This window comes from Mesoplodon mirus (assembly GCF_964341445.2).
Source record: "Mesoplodon mirus genome assembly, chromosome: 3".
Classification (NCBI taxonomy): domain Eukaryota; kingdom Metazoa; phylum Chordata; class Mammalia; order Artiodactyla; family Ziphiidae; genus Mesoplodon; species Mesoplodon mirus.
The window spans coordinates 19,140,778-19,158,394 of NC_138978.1; the positions used below are offsets into that span (position 1 = coordinate 19,140,778).

The 17,617-nt window shown below is 39.5% G+C and overlaps 1 protein-coding gene across 17 annotated transcripts in view; it reads right to left on the minus strand.

Moving 5' to 3' along the window:
* The window catches only part of EIF4G3 (eukaryotic translation initiation factor 4 gamma 3), a 397,045-nt gene continuing 379,428 nt past the window's right edge, over positions 1-17,617 (minus strand). For all 17 annotated transcript variants that reach the window (XM_082614842.1, XM_082614845.1, XM_082614849.1 and 14 more), the window contains 3 exons: positions 6,441-6,522; positions 2,490-2,636; positions 1-1,013 (listed from right to left, as the gene is read on the minus strand). In XM_082614842.1, coding sequence (XP_082470968.1) covers positions 832-1,013; positions 2,490-2,636; positions 6,441-6,522 — 411 coding nt within the window. In that variant the 3' untranslated portion in view covers positions 1-831. The remainder of the gene's footprint in view (positions 1,014-2,489; positions 2,637-6,440; positions 6,523-17,617) is intronic.

The window sequence follows — 17,617 nt, forward strand, 5'->3', positions numbered from 1 at the left end:
GTTTGTCTTTATTTTGTTCTTTATATTTTGAAAGTGAAAAGAAATAGTATTGAGTCAATTTCTTTTTGTTTTTTTAAATATTTGTTCTATGTATTTACAAGCCTTAAAGTTGCTCTAAAGATTTCAAAAGTATTAAGAGTACTTTTCCCAGGGTAGCACTTTTTTTTAAAACAATTCTTGGAGTTCTCTGGTCCACAGCATTTCCTTCTGTTCCAAGGTTATGTATGTTTTGATTACTATTTTGATCTTTTTATTTTCTGAAGCAAGCTGAGAGGCAGGCAGAAAGATTTGATGCCAAAAAAAAAAAATAATAATCTTTCTTACCTTGTTCACCCCAAACCTTCTTAAATCTGGACTAAATACTATGCTTTAAAACAAACGTGAGGTGCATCTGAAGGGGAGGGAAATTTATTTCTCTGCTTTTCTATTATACAAGTTGTTTACAGAAACTGCAAATTAAAAAATTACACTGGCATTTGCAGTCCTTAAAATAAATTAAAAGTTCTCAACTTTTTTTTTTTTTGCTAAACAGATTTTTTTTTTAAAGTATGAGTCCTCGTTTAAAAAGAAAAGATTAAAACAGAAAATACTTTCTATAAATAATACATGTATTTTGGTTTTAGTGCTCCCGCCCTCAGGTTTGAAGTTTACTTTTTTCCAGTACCTTTTTCCTCCATGATCACCTTTCTTTCTCTTTCCCCTCTCCCACTCGTGCACACGTGGGGGTTTCTGCGAGAATTGGCCTTGCTGCACTGTGATTGGCGAAGACGTGACACTTTTTATAAAAATACTTAAATTGTTTCTTTTGTTTCATTTTGTGTATTTGAAGTTTTAGTTATCCTCAGACTCCTCTTCTGCTTCCCGCAGCCATGTGAAGAATGCTGTGACAGATTTCAGGGCCACACCCTTCCCATTCTGCTCTGCGGGGTCCTTGCTGCTTTCCCATTTGTAGAAGGCATCCTCAGAGATCACCTCCTCGTCATACAGGCAATCAAAAAACATCCGTAGCAAATCTGCAAGGAGGTGAAAATAAACCATCAGTTCTGGGGGCACTGTAGCTGTGAGAAGACCGTATTTCCAAGCAGTGAATGGATGCACATGAACTCCCCAGGATAAGAGCATCCATGACACTTCATCACACTCCCTCTTGATAGCATAAGAGCAAAACCATTTGTCTAAAGAATGGGAAAAGATTTAAGCAGTCTAAACTATTTCCTATTCCTATTATTTTGTTCAATTTGAACTATTTTCTGATATTGCTGAGTTGTTTGATATCAGGTAGTTCTCACCCTAAACACTTAAAAATTAAATATAAGAATACTTTTTTTTACTTTCTTCTTTATACATTTCGTTTGAAATTTTACAATAAAAATATATTATTTTTACAAATTTTGGGAGAAAAAGGCAGAATGTACTTCCCCCCCCAATGTTATTTTCAAGATGAAAAGAGTAATAATTCATATGAAAAAAAGGGTAAAAACTATCTCATCTGGATTTTACCCAGTGAAATGATAGTCGTGGTTTATCGTTTTCAATGTCCAGATGATCTGGGCAATTTTAATCCTCTGTTTTGCTCTCACAGTGGAAACTTAGCTTATATTATTGTTCAAAAAAGAGAGATTTAAAGATAGAATGTCTCTTCAGTTACACCCTGAGGATTGTTTCAATCTTTTCCTTTATTTCCCAGAGGGATTTAATAGCACTAGCCAAGAAGGAAAACTCTGAAAATGCTACAGCCTACGGAACTGCCAAAGAACTACTTCAGTGCTATCTCTAAAATAGCCAAGTATTTACTATCCACTTTCACAAGTTTCAACTGAATTTTCAAGATTTAATACAATTCAGTTAATTTACCAGCATCACTAAGACTCTGGTATTCAGGTTACCTTATTTGTCTGGTTAGCCAGAATTAATCATAACTATTAACTGAAAATTAGTCTAAACTGCCTTAATGTCTTTGTTGGGTATCTGAGGATTCTGAAGAGTACCATCCTCTTTCATTATTAAGACCTGTGTCTAAGAAGGTGAAAAACTGTACTGCACATATGCTAATGTCAAGATGCCCTAGACCTGCATTGTCCAATAGGGTAGCCACTAACCACATGTGGCTATTTACATTTAAATTAAATGAAATTTATTTCCTCAGTCACAGTAGCCACATTTAAGTGCTCAACTGATAGGTGTGGCTCATGGTTACCATACTGCATGACAGAGATACATTTCCATCATTGCAGAAAGTCTATTAGACAGACCTGCCCTAGGATGAGGATTAAATCTCTAATATAGACTAGTGTTCTTGTTATCATTTTCCCATAAAAGTCAAACACTTACAAACGTTCGGGTCTATTAAAGTTATTGGTTCTCTGAGTTTTTGTGATTAGTGAGTCTTCTACTGTCCACTGTTCAAGCCCATCCAACCATCTCTCACGTCTTGGCCTGGATAAGTCTCACCCTCTGGTTGGGTTAGTTGTAGCAAGAGGTAAACTTACTGGCAGGTTGGTCAAGTTTTACTATTGATGCCTGTAGTGCATAAAGTGCTTGCAGTTCCTTCTCCGTGTCTGAGTCCAGGTACTTGATTAAGATCGGCACTCTCTGCTTGATAACAGCAGTGTCTACCCGGAAGGTAGAACAGTCGGCTGGAGGTGATAGAAGAACTGAGCATTAACACACAGAGCCATTTTCAATTTTCTGAGTCGATAAGACACACATGACTCTGCAAGGAAAGAGGAAGCAAGGGGGTCCAAGGCAAAGATTTTGAAACCCAAAATTCTCTGAAATTCTTCATGGGATATTCTCCCTGAAACAAACAAACAAAAATATAGTGGGGGGGGTGGTGGATACATTTAGAGTGCTGGGTTCCCTCAAGAGCAGCACACTCAGTTCTTTATCTTTAATCGTAATGAAACAGGGACAGTGGTTTCATGACGTTTCAAACTACAAAAGGAATTAGAAGGGAAATTAAAGTGATAGTTCATATAAAATCTTTTCACAAGGGTAAAAGAATTAGAACCATTTTATTATTACTATCAGGATGAGGACTAACTGTGACAGTGGCAAACAACACATTTAATCTGAGCCTTCTGAGGGAAAGGCACAGTTAAAACAAAGGGCTAAGAAAAGCACGCTCAGGGCCTAGAAGCATGCGTGGTTTTTTGTTTTTGTTTTTTAGTTTTATTGATCTTTGCTATTGTTTTCTTTGTTTCTATTTCATTTACTTCTGCTCGGATCTTTATGATTTCTTTCCCTCTACTAACTTTGGGTTTTGTTTGTTCTTCTTTCTCGAGTTCCTTTAGGTATAAGGTTAAATGGTTTATTTGAGGTTTTTCTTGTTTCTTGAGGTGGGCTTGTATAGCTAAAAACTTCCCTCTTAAAACTGCTTTTGTTGTAACCCATAGGTTTTGGATCGTCGTGTTTTCGTTGTCATTTATCTCTAGGTATTTTTTGATTTCCTCTTTGATTTCTTCAATGATCTTTGGTTATTTAGTAACATATTGTTTAACCTCCATGTGTTTGTGTTTTTTACGTTTTTTTCCCTGTAATTGACTTCTAATCTCATAGCATTGTGGTCGGAAAAGTTGCTTGATATGATTTCAATTTTCTTAAATTTATCGAGGCTTGATTTGTGACCCAAGACGTGATCTATCCTGGAGAATGTACCGTGTGCAGTTGAGAAGAAAGTGTAATCTGCTGTTTTCGGATGGAATCTCCTATAAATATCAATTAAATCTATCTGGTCTACTGTGTCATTTAAAGCTTGTGTTTCCTTACTAATTTTTTGTCTGGATGATCTGTCCATTGGTTTAGGTGAGGTGTTAAAGTCCCCCGCTATTATTGTGTTACTGTTGATTTCCTCTTTTACAGCTGTAAGCAGCTGCCTTATGTATTGAGCCCTTGAACATCATGTAGTGTCCTTGTCTCTTGTAACATTCTTTATTTTAAAGTCTATTTTATCTGATATGAGTATTGCTACTCCAGCTTTCTTTTGATTTCCATTTGCATGGAATATCTTTTTCAATCCCCTCACTTTCAGTCTGTATGTGTCCCTAGGTCTGAAGTGGGTCTCTTGTAGACAGCATATAGATGGGTCTTGTTTTTGTATCCATTCAGCAAACCTGTGTCTTTTGGTTGGAGCATTTAATCTATTCACATTTAAGGTAATTATGGATATGTATGTTCCTATTACCATCTTCTTAATTGTTTTGGGTTTGTTTTTGTAGGTCCTTTTCTTCTCTTGTGTTTCCCACTTAGAGAAGTTCCTTTAGCATTTGTTGTAGACCTGGTTTGGTGGTGCTGAATTCTCTCAGCTTTTGCTTGTCTGTAAAGTTTTTGATTTCTCCATCGAATCTGAATGAGATCCTTGCTGGGTAGAGTAATCTTGGTTGTCAGTTCTTCCCTTTCATCACTTTAAATATATTGTGTCACTCCCTTCTGGCTTGTGGTGTTTCTGCTGTGAAATCAGTTGTTAACCTTATGGGAGTTCCCTTGTATGCTGTCGTTTTTCCCTTGTTGCTTTCAATAATTTTTGTTTGTCTTTAATTTTTGTCAATTTGATTACTATGTGTTTCGGTGTGTTTCTCCTTGGGTTTCTCCTGCCTGGGACTCTCTGCTCTTCCTGGACTTGGGTGGCTATTTCCTTTCCCATGTTAGGGAAGTTTTCGATTATAATCTCTTCAGATATTTTCTCGGGTCCTTTCTCTCTCTCTTCTCCTTCTGGGACCCCTATAATGCGAATGTTGCTGTGTTTAATGCTATCCCAGAGGCCTCTTAGGCTGTCTTCATTTCTTTGCATTCTTTTTTCTTTATTCTGTTCCGTGGCAGTGAATTCCCTCGTTCTGTCTTCCAGGTCTCTTCTCCGTTCTTCTGCCTCAGTTATTGTGCTATTGATTCCTTCTAGTGTAGTTTTCATTTCAGTTGTTGTCTTGTTCATCTCTGTTTGTTTGTTCTTTAATTCTTCTAGGTCTTTGTTAAACATTTCTTGCATCTTCTCAATCTTTGCCTCCATTCTTTTTCCGAGGTTCTGGGTCATCTTCTCTATCAATATTTTGAATTCTTTTTCTGGAAGGTTGCCTATCTCCACTTCATTTAGTTGTTTTTCTGGGTTTTATCTTGTTCCTTCATCCAGTACATAGTCCTCTGCCTTTTCATTTTGTCTATCTTTCTGTGAATGTGGTTTTTGTTCCACAGGCTGCAGAACTGTAGTTCTTCTTGCTTCTGCTGTCTGCCCTCTAGTGGATGAGACTATCTAAGAGGCTTGTGCAAGCTTAAGCATGCAGTTTTATTTCTTCTGTAAGTTAGCACTGGGACAGAATCTTGTTTTTTCTTTTTTCTTTTTTTTTTTTTGCGGTACGCGGGCCTCTCACTGTTGTGGCCTCTCCCGTTGTGGAGCACAGGCTCCGGACGCGCAGGCTCAGCGGCCATGGCTCACGGGCCCAGCCGCTCCGCGGCATGTGGGATCTTCCCGGACCAGGGCACGAACCCGTGTCCCCTGCATCGGCAGGCAGACTCTCAACCACTGCGCCACTAGGGAAGCCCCACAATCTTGTTTTGAAAAGCACCTTCTATACTTTACAACTCTGATATTAAAACACCAAAGTCTTATGGTTGTATAGATGCTGAAAATTACTTTAAAAATTTTAATGAAGACTTTCCACTTAGCCTGTTATTTTCCTTGGTAAAGAACTAACATTGGAAAAACATTCATCTGAAAAAACATTCATCTGAGAGAAAATCTTAAACTCTGAAGCTATCTCTATAATGATAAAGACAGACCTGAAATTCTGAACAACTTTTGAGCTGACAGATTTCTTTTTTTTTTCTACTTCAGTGACAGAAATGTGGATTTCTGTCTGAGACTAAGTGGATGATCTCATGAAGTACTGGTAAAAACTATATGCAGCTTGGAACATTTAGGTTTTCTACCAATTTGAATCCTATCCACCTATGTCTTATCATATAAAGTCAACATAAAGCAGGAGAAATAATTGGTATTTTCTTTCCTCATATATGTATTTACATATAATGGCTTTTCTGTTGAGATTAGCCCTTCATTGATATTAAATAAGAATATTCAAACTGTTCTTTAAAACTCTTCAATGGAAGACAGGAGGCTTTGAATGTTGGAGGTGAAAAGTAAAGGAAAAGTCACATGTAGCAGAGTATAAAACAACCCAAGGATCATGCACCAACTTCCGTTGAACTGAGGAACACAAGGCACGCAGCAACTGCTCGCATCTGGGCTCTCTGCAGGCAGAGCAGCTATTCACCCCCCTGCCCGAGACAGCCAGGCATTACAGAGAGACATGGTATCCATTTGGCACAGAAACTGAGCTTTACAGGGCAAGTTTGGAGGGCAATATAAACTCTGACCCACATCATCTCATCAGCAGTTGACATACAGGGGATTTCAGGTGTTAAGAGCTGCCTTCAGAAATATTACTTACCTATAATAGCTGCTTTACAAACAGCTGTCATTAAAGCTCTAAGGAATGTAGGTGAACTCATCTGGCTTTCATCTAGGTTAGCCTGAAATCAAAAGTAAATAGAATAGTTAAAGGTACCCTTGCACACCAGAGAAATTATTTTCCCCTAAACCTGGCTTTGTCTGGCTCTAAGGGCAGATGGGATCATGTTCAACTTTCTTGTAAAAATTAGTCTCCTAATTCACCAGAAAATACTGGGGCTATCGCCAGTTCTGTCCGAAAATGCTCTCAGTAGCAGTATTTCATTTTCAGAGAGCTTACTATCCCCTATCCTTTGCTCATTCAGTTAAACAGTGCTGTGTACTATATACGTTTAGAAACGTAACCATTTAAAAGCATTTTCCCTTCTCAATAAATAAGCCATACTAAGATGACCTATCCAAATCTATAAAGTTGAAAGAACAACTACACCACAACCACACAGTGTTTTAAAGCCTACTTTGCTCAGTAGTGTGCAACTATGTTTTGAGGTACTAACACTGCTTTCTCATCTTAATTTTCATGTGACTTGGAGGTTAATTTCAAGCATTACCTCAAACAAACCCTTCAGGCGGTGGTGAGAAAACTATTACTCTTTTCTAAGGATGGCAAAAAAATGCATTTAGAGATAAGGTAAATAGAGTAAATGGGCCCCCAATTTATTTTTTAGTTTCTCTTAAGATCTTATCTTTTTGCTATAAAACACCATACTAGTATGGACACCAAGGGGGGAAAGCGGGGGGTGGTGGGGTGGTGGGATGAATTGGGAGATTGGGATTGATATATATGCACTGATGTGTATAAAACAGATAACTAACAAGAACCTGCTGTATAAAAATAAAATAAATTAAAATTAAAAGGAAAAAACCCACTATACTAAACCAGGTGACTAGCAAAAGGAAAAGACAAACAAAAGCAGCCATTTTCTAGGCAGGTATTTCAAATATTTTCCAGAGTTTATGCTCCTTATGCCTGTGAACAGAATTAATGTTTATCTCAGCTTCTTTTAATAGCAGAGCATAGTATTTTCTACTGAAAGAGTCAGGCTTAAAATGACTAGCTAGGAAAAAATTAAAGATGTCATTTTAAACGTTAGTGTTAGAAAGCTAAGAACTTCAAAGATATTCAGAGATCAGTTTAACGTTTATGAATTTTAGAACTGACACAGACTAACCAGCAGCTCTCTCTTTGTTGAATATCTAACCTCGCACATCACCTGGGAGGAACTGGTGGCTTCCTGAGAGCAGAATTAAGACTGGTTAACAAGTCAGATGGCTGGCTCTGTGGGACACTGGCAGAGCTGAACACAGAGGGCCGTGATACCTTTTGCTACCAATCTTTTCCCACAGGACAGAAACAGGTGGTGGCACTGCTGACAGCTAAGGCTGAGGAAAGGGTGGGGCAAGAACTATGCATAAAAGATTTCATGATGATTTATGTGTTATAGCCAGTTGCTGGTATACCTCTTTAAAAAATATACAGGCTGAAGCCAAAGCTGGTCTAGCCCCAGAAATTACTTTTGCAAAGTCTGAACAATTATTTTTTTTTTTTTTTTTTTTTTTTTTTTTTTGCGGTATGCGGGCCTCTCACTGTTGTGGCCTCTCCCGTTGCGGAGCACAGGCTCCGGATGCGCAGGCCCAGCGGCCATGGCTCACGGGCCCAGCCGCTCCGCGGCATATGGGATCCTCCCAGACCGGGGCACGAACCCGTATCCCCTGCATCGGCAGGCGGACTCTCAACCACTGCGCCACCAGGGAGGCCCTGAACAATTATTTTTGAAGAATAAATGAGAGAATAAAAACACACCATTACTTTTTGGCCCAACAATATTTTATAAACACGTTGTAGAGCTATTTCAATTGAATATCATTTGAAATCCCCAAGGATTAGACTTCAAGTGGAGTCTGAGAAAAATAAACAAATTAGCTAAATGTGATTAGATAATAAATAACACTTCCAAACCATCTAACTGTTTCTTCTGTTTTAAAGAAACAAATTGCATATTTCTTCTACCAAATAAAGCCACATACTGTAATTCTAACATTCAAGAATAGAAAAGACACGAAGAAAAGTATAAGAACACTAAAGATTAAGCAAAGATGTTAACAAAAAAGCACAGAACAATAAGGAAGATGGGTCCTCTAATTGGAACTGATAAGCGAAATCAGATTATTATATAGTACCAGTATCAGACACAGAGCAACAAACACCTTATATGTATTGTCAGCTCAGTGACCATTATGTTTTTGTCTTCTTGCTCCTTTTTTAAAAGTCACCTTTATTAGGTATAATTTACATTCAGTAAAATTTACCCTTCATCTTCTATTTAAGGAGAATATTTGTTGGTCTGGACTAGGCAGAATAAATACTAATATTTAAAAAATGAAGCCCAGGGCCTCCCTGGTGGCGCAAGTGGTTGAGAGTCCGCCTGCCGATGCAGGGGATACGGGTTCGTGCCCCGGTCTGGGAGGATCCCATATGCCGCGGAGCGGCTGGGCCCGTGAGCCATGGCCGCTGGGCCTGCGCATCCGGAGCCTGTGCTCCGCAACGGGGGAGGCCACAACAGTGAGAGAGGCCCGCATACCGCAAAAAGAAAAAAAAAAAAAAAAAAAAAAAAAAATGAAGCCCAACATGGACAAAGAGGTAAAAACAGCATCATTTTGCAATACATGAGAAATAGAAGAAGTAAAAGACCAAAATGCTGAAATCTATGAAAAATCAAGGAGAAAGAGAATGATGTGAAGTATGCAAACACTGACCTGACTTTTAAAACATAAAAGAAGGTGTCTGATGTCAATAATATACCGGAAAGCCTGAGGCTGATTCTATGCTAAAAATCTATAACAAACTATCATATGAATGGTTTAAAAGTCTTACAGCGGAAAGAGATGATTATGTTAAGAGGAATAAATACATACATGAAAAACAAGTCATGCTAAACTAACCTTCTTTCCTTTTCTGATACGATCAGTATATGGTAGCTCAGATGGATACAGCCTTCACTTTTCTAAACTTTAGCAAGACATTTGACAAATTATCTAATAAGAGATATCCCCTTATGGACAAGATGAAAAGGTGAACTAGACAGTAGAATGATGTGAAATAATAAGCAAGTTAATAGCTGAAATGTCCACAGGGGTGGGGTGAGATTTGGTCCTAAAAAGTATGCTGCTTTATCCTTAGTCCTACCCCATTCACACATTTTACCCATAACTCGAATGAGGACAAAGTTGACATATTAATGAAATGCAAGGAGGATACAAAGTGAAAAAGATGGCAAGCAAAATTTATGACCAAGTCAGAATTTAAAATGTCCTGACAAGACTGAAAAAAAAACTGTCTAATTTAAGAAGATAAATGTAAACAGAATTAAATTATTAAGGGACTTCCCTGGTGGCACACTGGATAGGCCTCCGCGCTCCCAATGGAGGGGGCCAGGGTTCGATCCCTGGTCAGGGAACTAGATCATACACACATGCTGCAACTAAGAGTCTGCATGTCTGCAGGCCACAACTAAGGAGCTGGCGAACTGCAAATAAGGAGTCTGCCTGCCTGCTGCAACTAAGACCCAGGGCAACCAAATAAATAAATTAAATAAATAAGTATTTTAAAAAAAGAAATAAAATTTTAAAACACCATTTTGGTTCAAAACCAAATGCATGAGTTTGGGATGGGAGAGGTGACTAACCTGTAGAATATAAAAGAATGGGTACTACAAGACTGAAAGAGCAAGGAGACCTTCAAGATGGCAGAGGAGTAAGACGTGGAGATCACCTTCCTCCCCACAAATACATCAGAAATACATCTACATGTGGAACAGCTCCTACAGGACACCTACTGAATGCTGGCAGAAGACCTCAGACTTCCCAAAAGGCAAGAAGCTCCCCAGGTACCTGGGTAGGGCAAAAGAAAAAAGAAAAAACAGAGACAAAAGAATAGGGACAGGACCTGCTCCTCTAGGAGGGAGCTGTGAAGGGGGAAAAGTTTCCACACAGTAGGAAGTCCCTTCACTGGTGGAGATGGGGCGAGGGGGATGAGGCAGGGGGAAGCTTCGGAGCCACAGAGGAGAGCGCAGCAACAGGGGTGCAGAGGGCAAAGCGGAGAGATTCCTGCAGAGGATCGGTGCCGACCAGCTCTCACCAGCCCGAGAGGTTTGTCTGCTCACGCACCGGCTGAGACGGGTCGGGGCTGGGAGCTGAGGCTCGGGCTCTGGAGGTGAGATCCCAGGGAGAGGACTGGGGTTGGCTGCGTGAACACAGCCTGAAGGAGGCTAGTGTGCCACAGCTAGCCGGGAAGGAGTCCGGGAAAGAGTCTGGACCTGCCTGAGAGGCAAGAGACAATTGTTTCAGGGTGCGCGAGGAGAGGGGACTCAGAGCACCACCTAAACGAGCTCCAGAGATGGGTGCGAGCCGTGGCTATCAGCGGAGACCCCAGAGATGGGCATGAGATGCTAAGGCTGCTGTTGCAGCCACCAAGAAGCCTGTGTACAAGCACAGGTTACTATCCACACCTCCCCTCCCGGAGACTGTGCACCCCGCCACTAGTCCTGTGATCCAGGGAAAACTTCCCCGGGAGAACACACTGTGTGCCACAGGCTGTTGCAACGGCACACCAGCCTCTACCAGCCTCTACCGCCACAGGCTCTCCCCGCATTCTGTACCCCTCCCTCCTGCCCGACCTGAGTGAGCCAGAGCCCACTAATCAGCTGCTACTTTAACCCCATCCTGTCTGAGTGAAGAACGGACTCCCTCAGGAGACCTACACACAGAGGCGGGGCCAGATCCAAGGCTGAAACCCAGGAGCTGTGCGAACAAATGAGAGAAAGGGAAATCTCTCCCAGCAGCCTCAGGAGCAGTGGATTAAATCTCCACAATCAACTTGATGTACCAGCATCTGTGGAATACCTGAACAGACAACGAATCAACCCAAAATTGAAGCGGTGGACTTCAGGAGCAACTGTAGACTTGGGGTTTGCTTTCTGCATCTAATTTGTTCCTGGTTTTATGTTTATCTTAGTTTACTATTTAGAGTTTATTATCATTGGTAGGTTTATTTACTGATTTGGTTGCTCTCTTCCTCCTTATATATATATATAGATAGATAGATAGATAGATTTTTTTCCTTTTTCTCTTTTTGTGAGTGCATATCTGTATGCTTCTTTGTGTGATTTTGTCTGTATAGCTTTGCTTTTACCATCTGTCCGAGGGTTCTGTCTGTCTGTTTTTATTCTTTTTTTTAGTATAGTTTTTTTTTTTTTTTTTTTGCGGTATGTGGGCCTCTCCCTGTTGTGGCCTCTCCCGTTGTGGAGCACAGGCTCCGGACGCGCAGGCTCAGTGGCCATGGCACATGGGTCCAGCCGCTCTGCGGCATGTGGGATCTTCCTGGACCGGGGCACGAACCCGTGTCCCCTGCATCGGCAGGCGGACTCTCAACCACTGCGCCACCAGGGAAGCCCTAGTATAGTTTTTAGCACTTGTTATCATTGGTGGATTTGTTTTTTGGTTTGGTTGCTCTCTTCTTTCTTTTCATTTTTTATTACTTTTTAATTTTTAATAATTATTTTTTATTTTATTAACTTTATTTTATTTATTTATTTATTTATTTCCCGTTTCTTCTGAGCCGTGTGGCTGACAGGGTCTTGGTGCTCTGGCTACGTGTCAGGCCTGTGCCTCTGAGGTGGGAGAGCCAAGTTCAGGATACTGGTCCACCACAGACCTCCCGGCTCCACATATCAAATGGCGAAAGCTCTCCCACAAATCTCCATTCCAACGCTGAGATCCAGGTTCCACTGAATGATCAGCAAGCTACAGTGCTGGACACCCTATGCCAAACAACTAGCAAGACAGGAACACAACCCCACGCATTAGCAGATAGGCTGCCTAAAATCATAATAAGGTCACAAACACCCCAAAACACACCACCGGACGTGGTCCTGCCCACCAGAAAGACAAGATCCAGCCTCATCCACCAGAACACAGGCATTAGTCCTCTCCACCAGGAAGCCTACACAACCCACTGAACCAACCTTAGCCACTGGGGACAGACATCAAAAACAGTAGGAACCACAAACCTGCAGCCTGAGAAAAGGAGACCCCAAACACAGTAAGTTAAGCAAAACGAGAAGACAGAGAAACAACCAGCAGATGAAGGAGCAAGGTAAAAACCCACCAGACTAAACAAATAAAGAGGAAATAGGAAGTCTACCTGAAAAAGAATTCAGAGCAATAATAGTAAAGATGATCCAAAATCTTGGAAATAGAATGGAGAAAATACAAGAAACGTTTAACAAGGACCTAGAAGAACTAAAGAGCATAAAGCAATGATGAACAACACAATAAATAAAATTAAAAATTCTCTAGAAGGAATCAATAGCAGAATAACTGAGGCAGAAAAACAGATAAGTGACCTGGAAGATAAAATAGTGGAAATAACTACCGCAGAGCACAATAAAGAAAAAAGAATGAAAATAATTGACCTCTGGGACAATATTAAACACACCAACATTCGAATTATAGGGGTCCCAGAAGAAGAAGAGAAAAAGAAAGGGACTGAGAAAATATTTGAAGAGATTATAGTTGAAAACTTCCCTAATATGGGAAAGGAAAGAGTCAATCAAGTCCAGGAAGCGCAGAGTCACATACAGGATAAATCCAAGGAGAAACACGCCAAGACACACACATTAATCAAACTATCAAAAATTAAATACAAAGAAAAAATATTAAAAGCAGCAAGAGAAAAACAACGAATAACATAAAAGGGAATCCCCATAAGGTTAACAGCTGATCTTTCAGCAGAAACTCTACAAGTCAAAGGGAGTGGCAGGACATATTTAAAGTGATGAAAGGGAAGAACATACAACCAAGATTACTCTACCCAGCAAGGATCTCATTCAGACCTGATGGAGAAATTAAAACCTTTACAGACAAGCAAAAGCTAAGAGAATTCAGCATCACCAAACCAGCTCCACAACAAATGCTAAAGGAACTTCTCTAGGCAGGAAACACAAGAGAAGGAAAAGACCTACAATAACAAACCCAAAACAATTAAGAAAATGGTAATACGAACATACATATCGATAATTACCTTAAATGTAAATGGATTAAATGCTCCAACCAAAAGACGTAGACTGGCTGAACAGATACAAAAACAACACCCATATATATGCTGTCTACAAGAGACCCACTTCAGACCCAGGGACACATACAGACTGAAAGTGAGGGGATGGAAAAAGATATTCCATGCAAATAGAAATCAAAAGAAAGCTGGAGTAGCAATTCTCAGTTCATATCAGACAAAATAGACTTTAAAACAAAGACTATTACAAGAGACAAAGAAGGACACTAAATAATGAACAAGGGATCAATCCAAGAAGAAGATAAAACAATCGTAAATATTTATGCACCCAACTTAGGAGCACCTCAATACATAAGGCAAATGCTAACAACTATAAAAGGGGAAATCGACAGTAAGACAATCATAGTAGGGGACTTTAACACCCCACTTTCACCCACGGACAGATCATCCAAAATGAAAATAAATAAGGAAACACAAGCTTTAAATGATACATTAAACAAGATGGACTTAATTGATATTTATAGGACATTTCATCCAAAACCAACAGAATACACTTCCTTCTCAAGTGCTCATGGAATGTTCTCCAAGATAGATCATATCTTGGGTCACCAATCAAGCCTTGGTAAATTTAGGAAAACTGAAATTGTATCAAGTACCTTTTCCAGCCACAACGGTATGAGACTAGATATCAACTGCAGGAAAAAAAATCTGTAAAAAATACAAACACACGGAGGCTAAACAATACACTACTTAATAACCAAGAGATCACTGAAGAAATCAAAGGGGAAATCAAAAAATACCTAGAAACAAATGACAATGAAAACACGACAACCCCAAATCTACGGGATGCAGCAAAAGCAGTTCTAAGTGGGAAGATAATAGCAATAAAATCCTACCTCAAGAAACATCTCAAATAAACAACCTAACCTTATACCTAAAGCAATCAAAGAAAGAAGAACAAAAAACCCCCAAAGTTAGCAGAAGGAAAGAAATCATAAAGATCAAAGCAGAAATAAATGAAAAAGAAATGAAGGAAACAATAGCAAAGATCAATAAAACTAAAAGCTGGTTCTTTGAGAAGATAAACAAAATTGATAAACCATTAGCCAGACTCATCAACAAAAAAAGGGAGAAGACTCTAATCAATACAATTAGAAATGAAAAAGGAGAAGTAACAACTGACACTATAGAAATACAAAGGATCATGAGAGATTACTACAATCAACTATATGCCAATAAAATGGACAACCTGGAAGAAATGGACAAATTCTTAGAAATGCACAACCTTCAGAGACTGCACCAGAAGAAATAGAAAATATAAACAGACCAATCACAAGCACTGAAATTGAGACTGTGATTAAAAATCTTCCAACAAACAAAAGCCCAGGACCAAATGGATCACAGGCGAATTCTACCAAACATTTAGAGAAAAGCTAACACGTATCCTTCTCAAACCCTTCCAAAATATAGCAGAGAGAGGGACACTCCCCAACTCATTCTACAAGGCCACCATCACCCTGATACCAAAACCAGATAAAGATGTCACACAGAAAGAAAACTACAGGCCAATATCACTGATGAACGTAGATGCAAAAATCCTCAACAAAATACTAGCAAACAGAATCCAACAGCACACTAAAGGGATCATACACCAGGATCAAGTGTATCCCAGGAAAGCAAGGATTCTTCAATATATGCAAATCAATCAATGTGATAAACTGTATTTACAAATTGAAGGAGAAAAACCATATGATCATCTCAAGAGATGCAGAAAAAGCTTTTGACAAAATTCAACACCCATTTATGATAAAAACCCTCCAGAAAGTAGGCATAGAGGGAACCTACCTCAACATAATAAAGGCCATATATGACAAACCCACAGACAGCACTGCTCTCAATGGTGAAAAACTGAAACCATTTCCACTAAGATCAGGAACAAGACAAGGTTGTCCACTCTCACCACTATTAAAATTCAACATAGTTGGGCTTCCCTGGTGGCGCAGTGGTTGAGAGTCCACCTGCTGATGTAGGGGACACGGGTTCGTGCCCAGGTCCGGGAAAATCCCACATGCCGCAGAGCAGCTAGGCCCGTGAGCCATGGCCACTGGGCCTGTGCGTCTGGAGCCCGTGGTCTGGAACGGGAGAAGCCACAACAGTGAGAGGCCCGCGTGCCGCAAAAAAAAAAAAAAAAAATCAACACCGTTTTGGAAGTTTTAGCCACAGCAATCAGAGAAGAAAAAGAAATAAAAGGAATCCAAATCAGAAAAGAAGAAGTAAAGCTGTCACTGTTTGTAGATGACATGATACTATACACAGAGAATCCTAAAGATGCTCCCAGAAAACTACTAGAGCTAATCAATGAATCTGGCAAAGTAGCAGGATACAAAATTAATGCACAGAAATCTCTTGCATACCTATACCCTTTCATCATACTAATGATGAAAAATCTGAAAGAGAAATTAAGGAAACACTCCCATCTACCACTGCAACAAAAAGAATAAAATACCTAGGAATAAACCTACCTAAGGAGACAAAAGACCTGTATGCAGAAAACTATAAGACACTGATGAAAGAAATTAAAGATGATACAAACAGATGCAGAGATACACCATGTTCTTGGATTAGAATAATCAACACTGTGAAAATGATTATACTGCCCAAAGCAATCTAAAGATTCAATGGAATCTCTATCAAACTACCAATGGCATTTTTCACAGAACTAGAATAAAAAATTTAACACTTTGTTTAGAAACACAAAAGACCCCGAATAGCCAAAGCAATCTTGAGAAAGAAAAACAGAGCTGGAGGAATCAGGTTCCCAGACTTCAGACTATACTACAAAGCTACAGTAATCAAGACAGTATGGTACTGGCACAAAAACAGAAATATAGATCAATGGAACAGGATAGAAAGCCCAGAGATAAACCCACACACATATGGTCACCTTATCTTTGATAAAGAAGGCAAGAATATACAATGGAGAAAAGACAGCCTCTTCAGTAAGTGGTGCAGGGAACACTGGACAGCTACACGTAAAACAATGAAATTAGAACACTCCCTAACACCATACACAAAAATAAACTCAAAATGGATTAAAGACCTAAATGTAAGGCCAGAAACTATCAAACTCTTAGAGGAAAACACAGGCAGAACTCTCTATGACATAAATCTCAGCAAGATCCTTTTTGACCCACCTCCTAGAGAAATGGAAATAAAAACAAAAATAAACAAATGGGACGTAATGAGACTTCAACGCTTTTGCACAGCAAAGGACACCATAAGCAAGACGAAAAGACAACCCTCAGAATGGGAGAAAATATTTGCAAATGAAGCAACTGACAAAAGATTAACCTCCAAAATTTACAAGCAGCTCAGGCAACTCAATATCAAAAGGACAAACAACCCAATCCAAAAATGGGCAGAAGACCTAAATACACATTTCTCCAAAGAAGATATACCGATCGCCAACAAACACATGAAAGAATGCTCAACATCACTAATCATTAGAGAAATGCAAATCAAAACTACAATGAGGTATCACCTCACACCAGTCAGAATGGCCATCATCAAAAAATCTAAAAACAATAAATGCTGGAGAGGGTGTGGAGAAAAGGGAACCCTCTCGCACTGTTGGTGGGAATGTAAATTGATACAGCCACTATGGAGAAAAATGTATGGAGGTTTCTAAAAAACTAAAAACAGAACTACCATATGACCGAGGAATCCCACTACTGGGCATATACCCTGAGAAAACCATAATTCAAAAAGAGTCATGTACCACAATGTTCATTGCAGGTCTATTTACAATAGCCAGGACATGGAAGCAACCTAAGTGTCCATCGACAGATGAATGGATAAAGAAGATGTGGCACATATATACAATGGAATATTACTCAGCCATAAAAAGAAACAAAATTGAGTTATTTGTAGTGAGGTGGATGGACATAGAGTCTGTCATACAGAGTGAAGTAAGAAAGAAAGAGAAAAACAAATACCATATGCTAACAAATATATATGGAATCTTAAAAAAAAAAAGTTATGAAGAACCTAGGGGCAGGACTGGAATAAAGATGCAGATGTAGAGA